Below are 21,206 nucleotides of genomic sequence, written 5' to 3'. Positions count from 1 at the left end.
GTATATTGTTGAATATTTGGTGATATTAGACTGTTTGAGGTATTTGATATTTTAGACTTGTTTAAGTTCAAGACAATGCTCTTGCCTCAGAGACAGTTGGACATATGTAGTACTTATAAAATAGTCAGGTTTAGCCCCCTGAGGCAAAGAAAATGGAAGATTAGCATCAGTCCCTGAAATATTTTTGTTAAACTAGATTCCATGTCGCAGAATCCTCCAGTGGTGCTAAGGAGGGACAGAATCCAAATCCTGGAGTAACAATGCAGTATTCTTAACCACAAGGCTGAAAACCTTCACTTCTAACCCAGCCTTTCTTTTTCATCTCTTTCCAACCTATCTCTCACCCTCCTGTTTCTGTCGCAAGAGTGGTTGGATTCCTGAAAACAATGGACCCAAGTGTTCTATGTACAATCCAAAGTCATCTATTTGAATCTATTGTATGCTCTAAAAAACAAGTATGCCAGGTGCAAAATGGGCTGTACGATCCTGTAATTAAAGACTTTTCCCTTAATTCTTGTGCATAAGGGGAAGGATGAAAGTTCTTACACCTTGTCTTTCATATAACATTAATTTTTTTTTTGTGTGCAACTGCCTACAATAAAATACAAAGCAAACAACACAAAACCCAAACTGGCAAAAAAAAAAATAGTGACATCAAATTCATTTACAAGGTTAGAAGTCTGAGATGCGTGGCAGAGATGTCTACTTTAGTTAACAATCTTCATGCATTAATTATTGTATTAAGTAGTATTTAGTGCTGTTGTTAATTAGTGTTACTAACACATACAGCATGATTCTGCTACAGGACAGGAGTAGAGAGAGGAGCAAGAAGTCTCTCTGGCAGTGGGAAGCTAACATCTAGCTGTCTACCCTTTTTTCCAAGACTGATCGTATCTACTCTGTAGCTATCAGTTCTTTTCTGCTGGCATACAATATCAGCCAATGTTGAGGCTCTTCTTCCTTATTCACAGGTTTTTACTTTTTTGCTCCCAGCCTTATGGTTCAGTCTCCTTGTTCAGCTGGCTGCAGTTGCTCTCCTCTTAGTCCTCCTGCTTGAAGCTTTATCTAAGCCATCTCTCTACATTCTGGTCTTCAGTATATTTAGCTATTTTAAATCTCCCAGTGTTCTTCTGCTCCGAGTGAGCTCTGTTCCCTCTCCTTGTTTGCCATTTCTGCAGTTCTCACGTCCTAGTAAAAGCCTATGTTTATTACCTCCTACCCCAAGAACCTAATTTAAGACCCTCAGTCAGTGCCTGCCAGCCCCTAGCTTGGACTTCTGGTTGGTCTTGTCACCTAATTCCCTCTTTCAGATTCACCACACTGCACATGCCCTGTTCCAGTCTACTTTTGGCACACAGAGGTCTCATTGTACTTGAAGTTGAGAACATGTCTAATCTGGAAATGATACCATAGGCTAATATTTTGTTGGGGACTTCCCAAACAAATGTCTTAGTTGAAAACAAGCTCTTATAATTAATAGTAGGTTGTGAGCAGTTTGGGTAAGCTCCATTAGTGATAAAAATCTATGAAGGAATTGTAATCTCTAGGCCAATATATATGTGTGGTTATTGCTGCCAAGATATGCTTTCACTTCCCAGTAAATGTGTAATGGCTTTCCCTTCTCTTGCTGAGAGATGAGTGGTCTCAGTTCCTATAGGAGAGAAACGTGTGTATGCAGTCTCTGTGGACCATCTGGTGTAAGGTAAATTCATTGCCTTTGGCCTTGAAAGTGGCATACCTTGACTTCCTACGTTGTATGCCGTTTTCTTGTTCAAAACAAAATCCAAGCAATGAACAGGACCTTTGTCTGATGAGTCTTACACTTGCTGCTGCTGTTGTGAGGTCCCCTTTGTGCTCGAGTAAGCTGTCGCCTGGGTATTTTGCACCACAGGAGAGGGTTTGCAGTGAAAAAATTAGCTGTTCCAGAGGATTATTTCTACAATAATACTGAACTTTTACTGGTGCTTTGGGGCCCAAACGGAGACTGTCTCTTAAACGTACTGGTTTCATTTTTAAAATGTGTATGGTATTGTAAACCTCCTTTTGCACGTTTAATTGTCAATGCTGTTTCTGCTAGGGGATAGCTCTTCAAAAAAACCAACGCAGATGATACATTTAAGTGTTTTAATTCAGTAACATTCATCAGAGCTTTGGAAATGACACGTTGGTAGCATTTCTGTATTTTCTGGTGTGCAGTAAAATCTCGGAGTTTAGTTTGTATGTCATTTCTTAAAATAAAACAATGGGGTTTCTTCAGCTAAACTTATTTTTAACTCCAAAACTTTTCAGTCTATTTTTGGTTTTGTTTGTGTAAAAGGGAGAGTAGAATATTGCATTCATCTTAGCAGGATTATGCTGTGCAAAGCAGATGTTAAGCTCCTGTAACACACAAAGGGGGCTTTATGTTCTTTCACATCTGTCTCTGCATAAACAGCTCTGTTAACTCTTTAGGACCCATGTGCAGAGCTCCCAGCTTGTGTTCAGAGATTGCCTCAGGAAGGACTGATGGGATCACCATTTCAGGGGAAAAAACCTCAAGAACCCAACTGAAGTCAAACACTGCCGTCTCTGACCGTGTGAGCTGCCAAAGGAAAGAATATCCTTCTTTATGCAGAGCTCCAAAGAGAGCTTGAGAAGGTCTTTGTGTTTTATTGCCTTGCAGCTTATACAAACAGCACAATAGTAAGTCAAACAAGTTTTCTTAAAGCCCATGTTGTAAAGCTGCTTGACATTTTATCTCACAGGCAGTTTTTGAAGCTGCCCTTTACACTAGAGGGGAAATGGAACTCTTGTGTCTCTGTGCTGAATTCTAGTCATTACACTTAGCAAATTGGTACGTGTGTTTTTTGGTAGAAACTGTAAAGTATCGCATAGTAGAAATGATGCGGCGTGCTAGGTTGTGCTTTCCCTACTCAAATACAATCTCTAGCTTAAATTTAAAACTCCTGTAGCCTTTCAGTCTCTAATGAAGCTTTGTCCCATTTTTGATCCTGATTTATCTTGGTAGCAGAACGTGAGTGCTTAGAAATGCCTTTCATTGAGTGCACATGAACAACCAGTTTCTACTTACTGTAGGCTCTGAGCGGCCTTTTCATGAATCGCATCTTAAATCTGATAACTAAACTGCCCGTGCTGTGAATTTGGTGCTGTGCTGTGTAATGGCTTTACAAAGGTGGGAAGGCTGGAGGAGGAGTGTAGTGGTGCTGCTTCCTAGAACACGTGGAGAATCTCAGTACAGAGCAAAGCTTCGCTGTCTGCAAAACTTTGTAATGAGCAGTATGGGCTTTAAAAGTAACATCTGGTCTCGCTGGTATCCACGTAAGGGCTTTACTTACTGGTTTCTGTAGAAATAGGCTTCCATCCTTACTGTGCTAGAGCATGTGTTAGTGAACTCAAATGCAGTCATTACTTTAGAAATGCAGAAAAAAGACAGACTCCCATTAGTGATAGAGAACAGCTTAGCTTTATTTACGTCACTGAACACTGTGCAGCCCCCACAGAGGAACGTTGCTGAGCATTTTGTATCAGAAATGTAACCCTGAGCTCTCCTCTGTTCCTGGTGGTGCCTCCTGTTCTCTCTGGAGCTGATGGGTTGGCAGGTGGAGTGGGATGTCAGTTCTGTTCGACATCTCAAAAAGCTCATGCTGAAGGGGAGCCCGACTTCACCTCAGCTCGGCTGGGAAGGAGCTCAGGGCTGTCAGGTGGCATTATCTGGCAGCTACGGTGCACGCACTGTTGGTTTAATTTATGATTTATCCTGGAGTAATCTACTTGTATAACGATTCTGTGCTGCACCTGAGAGCTGAGACTGCCTGGGGCTCGGTGGGGGGATAGGATTGTTCCATCTGCAGTGGGTAATGTGGTGCTGTCAAATGGGATGAGATTCTGTAACGGTGAGAAGCTAAAGGGAGATTTTCTGTCACATTTATGTTGTGTTTAAGCATCCTTTGTTATCACAGCAGCCCTGTAGATTATTGCAAATCCAAAGCTCGGTATAGAACTGTTCCTGGAGGTTTTCAGTTATGTTGAAAATAGTTTGTGGTCTGAATTGAACTATTTCTCTGAAGTGTTTGCAGTCTGAGGGTTAATGGTGAATAACCCTGATACACAAAACCAGACTGTGCAATGAGTTCCTGCAGTTTTGCTACTCAAAATAAACAACGTGTAAACAAAGTTAATGCGAGAAGGGAACCTGGATTTTAAAAATAATTCTTTTGAATCATAAATGTATATATTTTTAAAGTATCAAATCATGAAACATCTTTAATCACTGAAAAATCTATGGTAGAAAATGACTGGATAGTTTGTTACATAAACCAGTATCAGCATTCATGTACACTGTCAAACCTCTGCTGTCCTCTTGGGCTCGTTTCTGTGGCACACAATGAAATTCCCCATGGCTGAATCATTTGAGTAAGATTTTTCAGAAAAGTTTTATCCTTCTCAGTTAAGTCCACTTACAGCAAGCAAATGTTTGAACAGAGTGAGCTGAATGAATGTGCTCTTTGATAAGATAACAAAGCCCATAACTGAGAAGCTTTACTGCTCTCTGGACAAGCGTGGTTGGTTTAACTTTGTACATGTTCATGAATCCCCAGAGTAACTGTTCTTATTATACTCGAGTCATGCTAAACAAGCAGAACTTTCCACCTCGGGGCCGAGATGTGTTATACGTGGTTGCGAGAGTGTCTCGCTTAACGTTTTAATTGGCAGGAAGAAAACTCGCTTCGTGGCCTGAGCCACAGACAGCTCTGAATATGTAAACAGTAATGACCTGAACTTGATCTTTTTAGACAAGAAACTCGCTTTTTTTGGTAGCTTCATTACACAGACCAGCTAATACTCTGGGGTCAGCGAGGGGCTTTTGTACATCCCAGAGCAATAAAGCTGGAAAGCGTTTCCTGCTGTTCAGCTAATGAATGCAGGGTACTGCTCCGGCAGTGGCTTTGCTGCCTGTCGCTGCTATTGTGCTGCCTGCAGGAGGATGCGGTAAGGCGTGTGGTGAGGGGATGAATGCTGTCTTGCCCCACCTATTGTAAGACAGGAAAAAAGACTTTAGGAAGTCAACTATTCATTTATTTGGTCAGGAGGGAAAAGATGTGGCACTGGAATTGTCAAAGCGTATTTTGTAGAGTTGTAAATAAAAAACAAATATAAATGGGTAATGCCCTGCGTGTGATATGATGCTCCCGGGCCAGAGTTATCCAAGGGAGGGGTGTCTGAAAGGAAAAGATGGACAGCCTTTTCCTGCTAGCCTTTTCCCTTAAAGCATGTTTTATGATGCACTGTAGAATAAAGAATTCTCTTTGAGACTTAAAAAGCACATGTCACTTTGCCATGTCTTATGTTTTCTGATAGAATTATTTTGCAAAAGAGTTGATTTCTTTTAAGTAGTCAATGTAGCAAAATATACAAAGGTGTTCTGATCTTGTATTCTGGTCAGGTCCAGGCAAACTGGACCTGAAGGGAAATTTAAGATGTTGTGGTGAACTGTGTGGATTGCATACTTGAGTAGTAATGGATTTAAATCATCTGACATCTTGCTAGAACCTAGCTGGTATGTGCTGCCAGTGGCTGCCAGCTTTCTCAGCAAGTTTTTAAGTGGATTATTGACTAAGTGTAAGGCTGTTTGCAGCATCTTAAGATTGACAGATACGTGATTGTGCAGAGGGGAGAGTAGGGGAAAAGGGTGGTTGCTTTCAGAGAAGAGCTTCTCATAGATGAATGTCCTCCAAATTATCTCTTGTAATCTTGTTCCAGACTTAAATAAAACAAATATTATCTGGGCATGAAACTCATATACTAACTCTTCCGTTTTCTTCTTTTTTTCTCCAGAACTGCTTAATAAAACATGATGAGAATGGATACTCAGCAATAGTGGGAGACTTTGGTTTAGCAGAGAAAATTCCAGATCACAGGTACATGGACTGATCAAAATATAGTGAGAGCTGCAGTGTTGTTGCAGTTCAGCAGGTCTGTTAAGCTGGATCCCTGAGGCCATTTTTGCGTTCCGGTACAAAATTTGCAACAAGTACCCTCAGTCTTCAGTGCAGAACTGCGGACTGGATGACCAGTGTTCCACTTCTAGTTGTTGTCCATTCTGGTTTAGTGGTGTCATTTATTCTCTGAAAGTGCTCCAGTGAGTAAAGGATTTACCCAAGTTTTTCAGCAGATCTTCCTGGCAGTTATTTGGGAATTTTGGTTAAAAAAAAAAAAAAGTTAATCTATTAACAAATAAATGCTGTCCAGCATTTTGGATTGGGATGATTTTATAATGAATGTACTCTATTGATTCCAAACAATTAGCTGTAATTAGCTCCTTTCCATCAAAAGAATAGTCAGTGGGATTCCTCTTTTTTTTTTCGCTTTAACATCTATGTTAGTTCTTAAGATTTAATTTTACGAAGGAGAGATACTAATATAATGGTAGCTCATCACTTTGCTCCCTGTAGGATGAAATTGTAATCTTAACTCATTTGCACAGTGCACAGCTAACTGTCACAAGCTGTTGTCACAACTGGAAATAGTCCTTTTGTCATCCCTCTGTTAGGGAGGTTGAGGGTTTAATTGTTCTCTCATCTGTATATTGACCTGTATATTTCAGACTATTCTGACTGATTAAATGTGCAGCCAAATTTTTTCCAGTGCGTGCTTCTATGTAAAAATAAATAAAAGCCTTCCGGCTCTTAAGATTGCAAAGAAAGCAACAAAGATGATCCAGTATAAGCACTGTTATTAAACTGCACATACCCTAAAACTATAGCCTGGCAGGTCCGAAGGCTTGCATTAATGTTGGTGAAATAAATTTGCAAGCTGGCTGTGCTGAACGCTTCAGAACTAGGTATGCATGTAGGGGTAATTGCGTTTTCTGCTGAACAGAGAGTTTGCCATCCAGCCAGAAACTGATCTGCACAAGCCTTTTTAAACATAGATGAAGGAGCTCACTCTGCCAAGAGTTCAGAAACGAAAACTTGAAATCTGTGACTTGAAGATAAAACAATAATAATAATAATAAAAACGTATTCAGATAGTTGGGAACTGGAAATAAATATATTGAATAACAGACCAAAATCTTGTGTTTCTTTTACCTTCTCCTCCTGTTACTGAATGTTCCAGCAATTCTAGTAGGAAATTAGAGTGAAATACAGTGTTATGGAAGCTGCTTGTATAGGCTTCACCATGGGTAAAGTTTCTGCAGATGCTTGCAATTATGGAAAGTTTATAGCAATGTCTGAATCAGAGCAATTTATTAATGGTGGTTCTTCTCTCTCTTCCTGCTTCCCACCCTGGTATCTACGTCCACGTGCAGTGAGAAGTTACCAGTGGTGGGGTCACCTTTCTGGATGGCACCAGAAGTTCTCAGAGATGAACCTTATAATGAAAAGGTAGGTACACGTAAATGGACTTTATTGCAGAGAAACATTTGACAGCTATACGTATACAATATTTTAGATTTCCTTAATGTTAATTTTTTGTGACATTTCTATCCTTGGTGGGTCATTCAGAAGGAATGGTGTGAGTTGAACAGCTAGTAATTTTAATTCATGGCATGGTTTCTTATGCAGAAATAAAGTACCTTTAACATCATTCACTGTTAGACTGTTTGTACTCTGAAATGCCCCATGTGCCAAACTATGATAATAGCTTGTCTACCTAACACAGCTTGATTTAACCAGGTCTTCTGAGAAATGTCTAGTGATGCTTACTTGTTTTCTCTATACAAAAATGAGACTACTTCCCTGACAATGGTCTAGTGAAATTTAGATGGAAGTAAGAGATCTGCGTGTATACTTGTACAATTACTTTAATCAAAACAAACAAACAGTTGTCAAAGGTGATACACCTGGATAAAAAGTATTCTCCAAAGGCAGTTCTTCTTTCTGTTTGTGACATTGGTAAGTGTTTCTTTCAGGGGAGCATCAGATCGCACTAGATTCTTTAGAAGAAGCATTTTTCAACCAAGTTGCTCTTTATATAGTTTTTTTTCTGCTGTGTGCAGACACCTAAAACAGTGTAGTTCAGCCCTGCGACTGCAACTTTTCATGCTAAAGCCCACATCCTGTATCTTTTTTTTTTTAGCTAGAAGTCAGTATCCGTTTAATTGGTGGTATTTAAAACTTAGAGGAAAGCAGTAATTACCTCAGTAATAAATCTAATCATTACTGTTTCAAAAGCTTTGCTAAGAGTTCCAATTGACCTAAATTAATAATAAAGTATGCAAGTTCTTTGCTAATGCTACGGTAATGGGGAATTAAGGAGGAATCATGTCTCTATCAGTATGAAAAGTAACGTACAAGCCTACCTGATAACTAGGGGGTAAGGGATGCAAGCTTCTGCTCTGTAAACCTTTACATATTTTTCCTAAATTTTATTACTTGGTAAATTCAGGGGAGCAGAGATCTAAGGAGCTGCGTGTCTCCAGGTGTGCTCAGATAAATGATTACTAAGCCTCATGGAAATTACTGTGAGGATATGTTTCTTCACACAGAAAATGTTAGTTATAATGCAGTGGTTGTAAGGCTGTGGTGTTGGTTTAGTTGTTCCTGATAACCATTTGGGGTAAGGAGAAACTCAGTGGCAGATAAGAATGGTGAGCAGACATAGCTGAACCATATGGCTATTTATTTTTTCCTTTTAGGCAGATGTGTTCTCCTATGGTATAATTCTGTGTGAGATTATAGCAAGAATACAGGCAGATCCAGACTATCTCCCTCGCACAGAGGTAAGTGGTTACCTTTATAAAGTTGCTGGGAGGTGATAAGTATGCCACGATAATGGCTGCCTTTAGAATTTATAGCACTGCTGCCAAAGATATGATGCATATGATGTTACACTAAAGAGCTTGTAAAAGGCCTTTCTTCTTTTGCGCTGTTATTGGAAGAAGCTCCATTGAAGATGTTTTGACATATAGACTTTATAGAGCTACAGTCATCATCGGAAATCCTTTCAGAAACTCCAGACCTGCCCCTAACTGGCAGAACATTGAGGGTGGAGTGACCTTCCTTTTGTAGCGTGATAGCTCACATGGACTTCTTGCCAGATTACGAACAGTGCACTTTTGGAACATTGCATCCTTGAAGTAGGCCTGCCTTGTGAAAAGAGCAGGAACGTTGTTAGCAGGAGCTAAAATAAACTCATCCTTATTTTTACATGCTGTGCTAAACATTGTTGATCTGAACTAAAATTGACTAATCGAAGGAGATACTTCTATTTTCTTCATTTGCCTTTTGGCTTAGTCCCATCTGCAAGGTAGCTTTTTGCTTTCTGTAGAGGTCTTCCGAATTGTCTACCCATTTCCAGTTCTGAAAATGCTTACATCTTGAACAACGGTATATAGGAGATCTTTTTGTTCCTCTGCCCTTCACGTCTTCTCAGAGAAGTGCTTTTAAAGAACTGGCTAATTTGGATCACCAGCCTAGTAGTACCATCCACTGAAAAATAAGTTCAACTGGTGAATTTTCGTCATTGTGAAGTTTCTGGTTTTATAGCAGGCTGTTAATTTACATTGAAAATCACCATGGTGAAACATCATAGTATAGGATATTGCTTCCAGATCCACATGGGCAACACTTCAATGAATTGCAGACGAGTCCAGGAAGAAGGTTAGTCTTTGAAGTCAGCTCATTCTCTTATAGGTATCTTATACCAAATAATCCTCATTGGGAATGCTGCAGTTTGGAGTGTGCGTAAAGTTTTCTCAAAATTCTCTATGAGGCTGCTCAGAGATGGTGTTTATAATGATTCCTGATAACCCAATGAAGGGACCCCCTGAAAAGAAGATGCTTTGGGCCAAATGGCAGTCCTGATTTATGTCTCTCCTCTCTGTGCTGTGTTCTTGTTTGTACAGAATTTTGGATTAGATTATGATGCCTTCCAGCACATGGTGGGAGACTGTCCCCCTGACTTTCTCCAGCTGGCCTTCAACTGCTGTAATGTGAGTATCTTACTAAAAGGGGAGAGGCCCAAACTGGAGTTTCCTAAATCCCTCTGACTTTCAAAGGTAGTGCATAAAGGAGAGACTCACCTATGAAAGCAGTGTCCATGTATAACACAGTGTCCCTGACAGTTTTTATACCCTTTTCTTTCCCCTTGCAAAAAGGTCTTGACTCGTGCTTTTGCTGTTCTGCGTTCTGGCATACCAAACAAACAGGTCTGGCACACTGAAGAGCTTCTTGCAGGCTGCTCAGGCTGATCATAACCAGTTGTATGTTATTGACACTGGCTGGCCATTGGGCTCACAAAATCCAGCTGTTATTGTGTACAGACCTACTGAGCTGTGAAGAAAGAATTTTGGGTTGTTCTCATAAACAGAGGGGACAAAATGGGGACAGGCAAACAAAGAACAGGCTCTGAACTGCTGTAAAGTTTCTCTGCTGCTTTATAAAAAGAGGGATAACCCCCCCAAATGTCTAGCCTGTGTTCCAAAAAACCTCCAAACTTGGACCCAGTAAGACTGTAGGCAATGTCCAGTCTAGAGTAAATTTTCTGCTGGTCGTTGGAGTAAAGGTGTGGTAGTGCTGGATACCTTTGTGACTCCTCAGCATGAAAATTTCAAGGAAGTACATCACTTTTTGTGGGTTATTTTGTAACAGAGGTTACTGTTCCTTTGAAATAAGAGAACATGAGCTTCCATTGAATTCAGCTGAAGCTGGGAATGTCCAGTTGTCTCACCTGAAGCTGAGACACCTTCTAGAACATTTATTGCACAAAACTCTGCTCAGGACTCCAAAACCAGGCTGTGTTGGAACTAATAATAGCATTGTGTTCTAGTGAGTGTTTGTAAGAAAACTCTCAGAACAGGTTTTTTTTATTCCTGTTGCTGTTTTTCGGACTTTATTTTCATGTCAGCACTGTTGCTGAAAGAAGCTGTCCCTATTATCCGTGATTTTAATAGTTACTTTTGTCCCAAGGTCTCTCTTTACTTTGTATTAGTACAAGTGCACCTACTGAAGTGACAAGTGAAGTAAGGGTGACAATGAGTGTTGAGGAAGAGCATAAATTAATGCTGAACGTGTTTGTGGAACTTACTCTGAACCAACTGCTTCACCCCTCTAATTTCACCTTAGTACAGCAGAGCTTACTTCACCAGGACAGTGGTGTATGCCTGACTCATGTTTCTAAAGTGCTGTGACTGTGTAAGCACTAAAGGGCTTAGGTAGAAGTAGAGTTTAACTGTGGAAATCTCAACTCCCAGTTGTGTTCCTCAAAAATCTTACAGCATCCAACATACAATTCAAAGCAGTTTTCCACCACAGATGAAATTCAGTGTAAAACTGTTCTAATCAAGAAAGGGGGAGTGACTAGTCTTACATTCTCATGAGAAAAGGGAATTTCTCCTACTGATTATCATCACATGCTGTCTCCTTCGTAATAAATGTCCTTTGCCTGAACTGAAACTGGAAATGGCTGTCTTGTAATCGAGAGATTAGTATGCTAATTTCAGTGTGGGACATATTGTAAGCCACTTTCCACTTGCCTAGAGGAAGGAAAAGGTGGCAAATAAATAAGGCTTATATCTTCTGAAGCATGCTGCGCTCCAGTAATAGGTGATCTGAGTGATAATTTGCTCTTAGATACAGACATTTATATAGATTTTTATTATTTAATAGGTCAACAGTTAGTGTAAACTGATAAGCTGAACTAATATGGAAAACCTTGGAGTTTTCTATATCCAGGACACACGTTTTAGGGCAGCCTAGGAAAGCCAGTGAAAATAGATGTGTATGAGTAGTGGAATAAGAGTTCTTTAATTTGCTGATAGAGTGTTTTTTAAAAAAGTATATGCAAGGAAGTCTGAAACTTATGGCTTCTCTGGCAGCTGTAAGCCCACTTGCATGAATCATGCAGGAACATGCAGAATGCTTACCAGCATGAGCTAAGCTGTGGGCAGCTGCAGCCGTGAGGAAGAACCTTCTATTCCATTTGATCAGCAACTGAGTACTCAGGATGGAAAAGGCAAATATTGCTTTGAGTTGCTTTTCCATTGCTGCTGTTGTCCTGGATCTTCCCTTGCACTAATAAAATAGAGACCTGTTCTCACTTTCTGCAGCTTGCAGCAACTGTCTCATCTTTCCAAACTGGTACATTTGTCAGAGTAGAGAATATATGCTTTAGTGTTTTCCCTATGCCTGGCAATTCTGTCTGCTGCATTAGAACAACTTTATTTCTATTTTTGAGTTCCTGAAAGCAAGTGTGATTTTTTTATTATTATTTATCACTGTATCTATAAATTTTTAGCCCTTTACTCCATGTTACTAGAAGGTGTTCTGTCATTGCCAGTCACACCAGTTCTTTTCAGAAAGATCCATCTCACAGGGACCTGCAGGGTAGTATCAGGGAGGTTTCTGGGGTTTCTTGCTTACAAAGCATCGCTGTTTCCTTGACTAGCGGTGATATCTGTCTGAGCTTGTCCACTCTGAAAAAGCCTTTAGAAGGCTGGAGGCAGAAATCGGGTCAAGTGGAATCTCTTTAATAGTGTAATGAGGTTAACTCTCAACTGCTGAATTAGACAGTGCTGCCTACAGTATTTAAACATCTAAAAAAATAAATATTATATATGATACATGTGAAAACTGTTTGTAACAAACAAAACCCTCATAAGCCCTGAATCTTAACAGGTAGCCATCTTTTCTTTTTAAAATGCGTCTTCATCATAGAATGATAGAATGTTTTCATCTTGATAATTAAATGAGAAGTGTAATAGACGTAAACTAGAACAGAGCACTGCTTTTCCTCTTGCTTTATTTAGGTGTTGGTTTTTTTTTGCAATGGCAACACACTTTTAAAAACAGTCTTGAATTTCCCCAGTTCCTTCAGGTTATTCTTCTGTCTGTCAACTCTGTAAATAGAGTAGCATGGATAAACCCACGTGAAACAATCTGATTTCTGTGCATTCACAGATGGATCCAAAGTTACGTCCTTCATTTGCTGATATTGTCAAAACACTGGAGGAGATTTTAAACCGCCTGAGAAACGAGGACTCTGAGAGAGACAGAAAGTTTTTGAATCTTGACAACAATGAAAGAAAACCCAAAGGTAAATGTCTGCATTTGCACAAAGATTGCTGCAGGCTAATAGCAAAAGAGTGCAGGGTTTTGTATTTTGAGGACTATGATTTCAGATGTGTGGCATTTTGTACAGTTTATGAATTGTTTTATTCAAAGCCTGAAAATGATTCTGGAACAATAGTGTACAATGTGCACTGGAGAGTGTCTTTTGGGAAAGAACACCTATTTCTTAAGGTTCCTCAAAAGACTGTGCCCACAAGCTCTTGGAGGGAAACTTAGGCTCATTTTGGAGTGTAAGTTGCAAAAAGTGCATGAAAATTCATCAACTTTGCTTTGTCCCTGCCACTCTTAGTGACATATACACCATTTCTTTGGTATACACACAATGCTTAGAAGCTACTTAAATTTCTGAAGGAAGAAGAGCAGAGAAGATGCAAGAGTATTACAGAGTACCTTAGAATATTGAGCTGGGGAACATACGAATTGCAGGTTTTCTTGGGAATGCTGGCCTTGAAGGGCTTTCTTTGAAGCTGTCTAGTGCCACCTGGTGTGGGGAGCAAACTACAAGCAATTATTGTGGTAGCATGTTCTGACTTAGATTTCTTCTATATTATCATATTTTTGGTTGGAAACTTAGAGTACAGTAAACATGTGTATGTATATTTTGCGTATACATATTTGAAACTGTATATGTATTAAAATTTCTGTATTTTAAATTTAATGGAGCACATAAATGTGATAGTTCTCCCCTATGTGGAAGGCATCTGAGAGATGTAAGTTAAAAAGGAAAAATGTTCTTTCATTTTCCTGGCACTCTCCCTCTGAAGCACATCTCAGTTTTGCATCTTCCTGGAGAAGTGTTACGTGCAGTTCTTTGACTTGCATAGTTCTTCCACTCTGAGGCACCTACAGTCTAAACTATGGCAATATTTAAAGGGAAGAAATCCATGTGTACTTGTTCTGGAAACTGTCATCAAAAGAAGATTGTTTCATGATATTCTCTCTGTTGTTATTACTCTACCACAGCTTTTCAGAAGCACATTGAGAGCTGGTGGTAGCTATGTGTTCCAAACACTCAAGAAGTTAGCATATTTTTCCTAAAGGACTACAGTTTTCCTATCCTATTCTAGTGATAAAGCTTTTGTTTTCATTTGTGTGCATACGTTTGTGCATTCAAATAAATGTGCGCCCATGTTTAAAAAAAAAAAAAAAAAAACATAAAATTAAATTCCTACTCAATAGTGTCAAACTTCTATATCCTTAGTTTCTGTATTGGATAACATAACCAAGGCTGGAATGGAATTATTTAAGCTCTTCAGGGTATCTGGAGGGCATTTATTTCGGTCTTAAGACTTTTCCCATCAGGGTGAAAATGTGACTTACAATTCCTTTTGTACTTGCTCTCTTCTATGGTCAGTATTATCAACAGGTCTTGAGCAACCTCTGCTGGAAGCCAGGATGATATATGTAGAAACATGCAAATTGTTCTCCAGGATCTCTCTATTCTCTCTACTATGTCAGTTAACGGCAATGAGGAGGTTTGAAGGAGCCCTAAAATACATAGAAGAGTGAAAAAATTTCTTCATTCCTATCAGATTTTTTATGATTTCCTTTTCTTTTTCTTTCTGCAGACAATATTTTCTTACCAAATCAATGTCCCCCATAATATGAGTAGGAAATTTGAGGATAAAATAATACAGAAGCAGTACAATTTTAACTGCCTAGGGAAGTAAGATGACAAATACTGTATTTGCATTTGCTCAGTTCTTCAAGATGACTTTTAATTAGTCTGAGGTATGAGTAAAGAGGAGAGAATATTTAAAATGCAGTTTTAACTGCATTTACATTTAAAAGGCCCTGTGGACAGGGCTGCCAGTCTCCTAGTTTGAAATCAATACTGCACTAGGGGAGAGGAGAACCGTGTCCTTGTATGCATGCAGGAACTTGTAAGTAACCAGCAAATGTGTTTGTAGATACTTTTGAACATTAGAAATGCACCTTTTTCTTTACAGTTATCATGAAGACTCTGTGAGTGAGTGAACTTTCAGGCATACAGCTGCTTTAAGCTAAGGGTATTTCTCTTCTTCCATTCAGGGTCAATTGAAAAAGGACCAGGAGTAAAACGTTTGAGTTCCCTGGACGATAAGATCCCACCCAAGTCACCCCGTCCTCGTCGGAATATCTGGTTGTCACGTAGCCAATCGGATATCTTCTCCCGCAAGCCTTCCAGGAAGATAAATGTGCAGGACCCCTACTACACACCAAACAAAGGATTAGGCCGGAAAGTTAATCCCTTCAGTGCCCGGGAGGACCTCAAGGGTGGAAAGATAAAATTCTTTGACATGCCAAGCAAGTCTGTGATCTCTCTCGTGTTTGACTTGCATTCTCCAGAGGCAGGTGGTTGCCTGAAAGCCAGCCAGTCCCAATTCCGGCAGGCATATAGCACAGACTGGCAGGAATTTTCCCTCCTTCCTGGGAGGAGATGCAGATCACTTCCAGTCTCTCCTGAATTGGCACACAAAGAATATGGCCTGTTTAGTGGACTGTCTTCAACCATCAGTAGATGTGACCCAACCCAGCTAAGTGCAGAGGTTCGGCAAAAGCTCTTGAGTAGCAGTAAATATGGTGTGTCAGAGATTCCCCCCTTTCAAGCCAAGCCTCACAGACCAGAATTTCTTTCTGTACCAGGACAAGAGGAGGATATGGACTGTTCGGATGGGCCAGTGTCCCAGGAGGAAAATGGATTTTACTCTGAGAACACATGTGAAGACCCAGCACATAATCAGCCATTAGTGTTGGCCCGGTCTGAGCCACTATCTTACAAAGGGCTCCCAGTTGAGAATTCATTGAACTCTGAGGAGCACTCCTCACAGGTGTTTGCTGGTTGTCTCCCTTCTGAAGAGATGGAGGTGGAAGACAATCTACTGAAAAATACACTGCAGGAGTCTACAAAGCCTCTGTTCAGTGTTCGTCCTTCCGCAGAGCTGAGGACAGACGCACGGCCATTCAGGGAGCATGATGGGGACAGCGCTGCCTCGTTGTCTCAGACATCATCCAACATCTCAGCAAGTGGCAGCACACAGCCAACTTGTGACATATGAAGAGGGGGTCAAACAGAATGCGTCCTTGAGGGAACCGTTGTTCCCAGTCACTTAAACTCTGTTCTTCAGTAGTGCTGGGTTCCGTGCTGAAAGGAGACTCAGCAGATGGTAAAAATGGGCTGTTGAACAGGTAGCTGTGGACAGCATCTGAAGAGACCGATTATTTTAACTGTATTTTCAGGCTATGCTTGTTTCCCTCCTGATTTGCTTTAGGAAGGGAAACTACTCCAGCCAGCATCTCCATGTGAGCCCCATACCCTATAGATGTAGTAGTCAGAAGTAGGCACCACACAAACAGTTTGACCTGGATTCCAGCATGGAGCATTTTGAGGCCTTAAGTTCCAGGTTGAGTAGAAAGAGTGACCCATAGGTTTTCCCTTTTCCTCTGACTGACCAGCTGCTCTCAACTACTGCAGATTTTGCGTTAGCATTCTGCAAGCAGTCTATGTGAATCAGCCTCTGTTCTAGAAATGGGCGCAGATCTTTCAGAGCTGTGTTAAGCAGATAGCAATGCTTTCTCATCCCAGAGCTGCTGTGAATGCTGTTGCAGCATTAAACAAGCTTTTCTTTCAAAAGCAGTGAAAACAAAACCCCTCATGTTGGTTGCAGTCTGCAGGCTGAGTCACATGATAAGTACTTTCCAGTTAACAAGAGGAATCTGTTCCCTGGTGTTTCGTTTTGCCCTGAGATTTGTCAGTGATGTGTAATGTGTTAGTGCAGGGAAGAGGGACACCGTGAGCACTGCTCTCATTCTTGCACAGCTCTTAGTGTACCTCAACCCAGATGTGGAGGAAGATTTGCCCAGGGAGCAAGAAGGGAGCCATATTCCAGGCACTGTCATTTCTGGGCTTTTTGAGAAACTGCCTGTGGAAGTACCGGTTGTACTGAGCTTTTGGGTTTTCCTCTCTAAAGACACCATAATCTATTTCTGTAGAATAGTTAAATATAAAGTCTAGATGAACAGCTGTCACTAGAGTAGGAGAGTTACATTCCGATCCCTCTCTAGTAGGACATCCATCTCATTGGTGCTACCGCACTAATGATGGTTACTTTTTCAAAACCGGACAGCTTGATGAGGGACAGGAATCTCCTGATCGAGAGAAGCCACCAGCAGTATTGCAGCCACGTGAGAGCTTCTGGAGGAGGATAGGAAGTAGACTCACAGATGGGCTTTGAGTTGTCAAACTGAAGAAAAGTAACTTGTCCTCATTTTTTTTTATTCTGCAGAAAGAAGCTGTTGTCTCCTTTGGCTTCTCCTGTCACTGAATAGGATTATCTATTTTTTTTTTGTTTGTTTTTCTTCACTCTACCAACAGATGTGAAAGAAGCAGCAGCATCTGCTTTAAAGCTGCTTGCTGGAACCAGCATCAGAGATCCCCACTCTGGGATGTGATGTAGGGGAAAGCTTGTTCTGTGGTGATATTTGTGCAACATCCCGCCCTTTCTGCTATCATTGTGTACAGTTATGTGGGTTTTTTGTTTTGGTTTTGTATTTTTAACCTATATTATCATTCCTAACTGAGGTATGAATTGCGTGCTCACTGAGCAGGTGATGCAGTAGCTGTGGGGGATTTGGAGTCCAGGACTTCATCCAGGTAGTCTATTAATTCTGCTCTTGGGGAAGGATGGAAAATGTAAACTGGTACTCCCCGAGGAAAGCAAGGCTTCTCTTACTCTTCTCCCATCTCAAGGAAAAGATGAAAGAGAAAGCCTAAGTTTGTTTTGTTTCGTTTTCTTGCTTGAGTTGCTCAGCTTTTCAGAGGTGTAGGTAACTATTCTGATATAACTGTGACTTTGCCTTGTGAAATATGTCTCAACCCAATTAGCAGTTATGTCCTTGCAATGGCTGCGAGTAATTAAATGAGAAACAGTGTCCTTAGCACAGTCCATGCTGCGTTACGCAGCTGTTAGTTTGAAAAAGAAAAGGCCCATCCTTACCAAGATTACCCTTTTTGGCCCACACCTCTCTGCCTGTCAAAGGTGCTGATCTGTAGAGTAGCTTGTCTTGTGTGTCCTGTCTGTAGAGCGCAGAGCAGCTGGAAGGGCTGGCACTGTATGTGTGTCATTCCTTTGAGGACAGGGAACCAGTCAACAGAACTCAACTGCCTGCCTGGTGCCTGCTTTTTATTTTTTCTCCTCTCATATACTTTTTCTTTTATCCAACTGCAGTCTTTCAGGAGGGAGATCATCAGCACCAGCTTCTGTTGTCACAAGATGCATTTATGTGTGTGACTTCAGACAAACAAGCAATAATAAGGAATAGTGTACTTTGGATCACCAGGCTGCAAGGAAGCTGTCCTGCAGCCTCAGCAGCACAGGTGTGTGCCTCTGGCTGCTCTCTGTGGCTTGTGTTACCCTGCTTGTCAGCACTGACACCTCACTGCAAAGCCTGTAGCGCTCTCTGACAGACTGCAAAATCTGTGTAGTTGGGCTTGGGATATCTGTAAAAATCCATCACAGTGGCCTCGAGCGCTCTCTTACACCACTGTCTCTTAAAATGTTTCCATGCCCTCAGCAGCTTTACAAAGCAGCGTGGTTAAAATTTTATTTTCTTAAATGTCTACTCTGGGCACAGCCAGCTGACATGCGCAGGGCACATCTATCAACTTTTCTAGCTCTTTGTACTGAGACGGAGATGTCAGGAAGAGAAATACCAAGGAATAACTCAGGCCTTTCCTGCATTCTTGGTCTGTGCAGGGAAAAAGGCGGCACGCCCATGAAACTGGAGTAAAAGGCTGTCTTAAAATAGCTAAGTGCTTGCTAAAACCCAGCATTTCCAAGGGTCTAAATGCAGTTGGCACTCACTGTCTTCATCCCTTTGGTTGTGCAAAGCTGAATCTAGGTTACACCTAGCAAATACTCCTAGGTTTTCTGCCCATCTGAGGGTGCTTTTCTACTGGGGGCCATTTTCTGACAGCTACTGATGAACATGAGTCTGAACACGCGGTCAGCAAACTCCTTGTTTTATAGTGATGTAACAAAGTTTTCTTGTGATTGGATTTTATCATGGTTTTTGACTTTCTTACAGGAGCAATTGCTCTTTTAAAAGACTTTCTACACGTTGCTAGGTTCCCTAAAGAGATCAAAGATGTTTTTAATTCACTTTAAATCTTTGTGTTGAGTTCATTTAAATGTCTGTTATAAGCTATTTTTGTTGTGGTTGCAGGTTGATAAAATGCAACTAAAAGAATGCATGTGAATTGCTGCCCCTCAAAAGCAGTGCAGACAAGGGGCTTTAGTAGACTTACACTTGCTGGAAAAGCATCAATGTATGGAGTAACAGAACATTGGTATTTTTTGCCAGTACAACTAAAGACACTTGAATAATTCCTGTTTGCACTTAATGCTATTGTTTATATTGCATGTCACTACATTTCTATGCAAAACAAATAACCTTTTTTTGGGAGGAGGGGCAGCCAGATATTTGATTAAGTAAGTATAAAGATCTTTGCAAGATGATCTATTTTCATATTTATGAAGGAGTTTTACGTCTTAATATTTTGCAGACTGTAAATAGCTCAACTTGTAATTAAAGGCTTAGGAAGAAGTTTGTAGCCTGTGTATAATAGTAAGTTAACACTGCCAGAAAAAAAAAAATCTTTGCAAAACAATTTTTCTAATATTGTGGATATTTATGAATATGTAAAGAAAGCACGTCTTGTTTTTATGTTGATTGACCTTTTGACTTTTTTTGAGCTGTAGAAATGGTGTATGTTTTATTGGAACTGCAATAAGAAGTAACCAAAGATGAATCCAGTTAAATATTTTCATAATTTTTTCTTGGTCAGGTTTTGTAAACTTTCCCAACTTGCTTTCAAAATAAAATTAAAATCAAGGGTTGAGTCTTGTGATTAAGAAGACAACTTAAGGTTTAAAAAAAAAAAAGCTGATTCAAATGCTTACTTGAGCTATGGATGATATTAATGCCTGTCTTGAGATCATATCTTTATTACTTGGTGCTGAGCTACAAAGAAGGAAAACTGTCATCCTTATTCAGTCTTACTTCTCTTCTGCATCTTATTGAAATGTTACGCTATTCAATCCATGAGACTCAATGCCTTTTTTCTGCTCTACCTTATAGCATTCTGAAGAGTAGGCAGTAACTTGTGACCAACAAGACAAGATGCTTTTGATAGCACAGCCTGCAGGGGGCTTGACATTGTGACTGTTGTGTTCTAGCCCTGCAAAATAGCTTCAGTAAGCACAAGAAGCAAGGCACCAGATTTAAAAGGGCCACACCTGGCTTTAAGTCTCACCGATCTTCCGTTATTTAGAATTTTGAAGACCTGCTATAGCTTGGTTCTGCATGCAGTTACCCTTCACTAGAATCTGCTAGCCCAGCATCTCTTTCTTTTTTTTTTTTACTAGAGGAGCAAAGGTCTGACTTATGTAACCAAAATTAGGGTACAGTACAAATATAAGGTGGGACAACTCTCTCAGGGGGAATATGGTCAGTGTCTTTTTTTAAAACAAATGAAAAACATTTCTTTTTTCCCCTTCAAGTTCTTTAGAAAGACAGGAATTAATTATTAGGATCATAAGGAATTTCCATAACAGCAGTGACTGAGAGACTAACACTTGATTGAACATTAATGATGATGTATGCTGAAGAACCAGCCTGCTTTCTTCTGATGTGTGACAGAAGCATCACATCCGCCTGCAGTGACTACTTATAGGATTTTCTGTCACTATTTTCTGTTCAGTGTCAACATTTCTAGTGTCAACTTGGAACTTCCAGGCATGTTTTTATAAGGTATGTTTGACCTTTTTCATTTTGAAAAAGGTCTGTCCCATCCTAAACCATCAGTAGTGGCAGCAAGTACTAAGGCTCTAGGTATGGTAAGGATAAAGACAGGATTTGGGAGGAGGATGTGGCCTCTGTGTCCTCTTATGTTAATCAAAGAATTACTCTATTCATCATCTTCAAGAATTGAAACCCATGCTAAAGCAGCTATCCTGCGGTCTTTCTAGAAATACAAACCTGGTCTGTTTTTTGTTTTTTATTTCAAAACCTTTGAGTTCAGAGCACTGAACTGAACTTGCTGCCCTGAGTGCAGTTGGAAAGTGCATTTTTCCTCCCTCCAACCTTACCCATGCT

The 21,206-nt window shown here is 40.3% G+C and overlaps 1 protein-coding gene across 8 annotated transcripts in view; it reads left to right on the top strand.

Moving 5' to 3' along the window:
* The window catches only part of TESK2 (testis-specific kinase 2), a 70,187-nt gene extending 50,242 nt beyond the window's left edge, over positions 1 to 19,945 (top strand). For 5 of the 8 annotated variants that reach the window (XM_021405581.1, XM_021405580.1, XM_021405582.1 and 2 more), the window contains exons 6-11: positions 5,836 to 5,918; positions 7,310 to 7,385; positions 8,639 to 8,722; positions 9,848 to 9,934; positions 12,900 to 13,035; positions 15,102 to 16,108. In XM_021405581.1, the coding sequence (XP_021261256.1) occupies positions 5,836 to 5,918; positions 7,310 to 7,385; positions 8,639 to 8,722; positions 9,848 to 9,934; positions 12,900 to 13,035; positions 15,102 to 16,108 (1,473 nt within the window). Of the gene's footprint in view, positions 1 to 5,835; positions 5,919 to 7,309; positions 7,386 to 8,638; positions 8,723 to 9,847; positions 9,935 to 12,899; positions 13,036 to 15,101 lie in introns of all 8 variants that reach the window. The other 3 variants (XM_021405585.1, XM_021405586.1, XM_021405587.1) reach the window with 1 other exon arrangement.

This window comes from Numida meleagris, chromosome 7, assembly GCF_002078875.1.
Source record: "Numida meleagris isolate 19003 breed g44 Domestic line chromosome 7, NumMel1.0, whole genome shotgun sequence".
Taxonomy (NCBI): domain Eukaryota; kingdom Metazoa; phylum Chordata; class Aves; order Galliformes; family Numididae; genus Numida; species Numida meleagris.
Note: the sequence above shows the minus strand (reverse complement) of the source record. Positions and strands in the feature narration are given on the sequence as shown.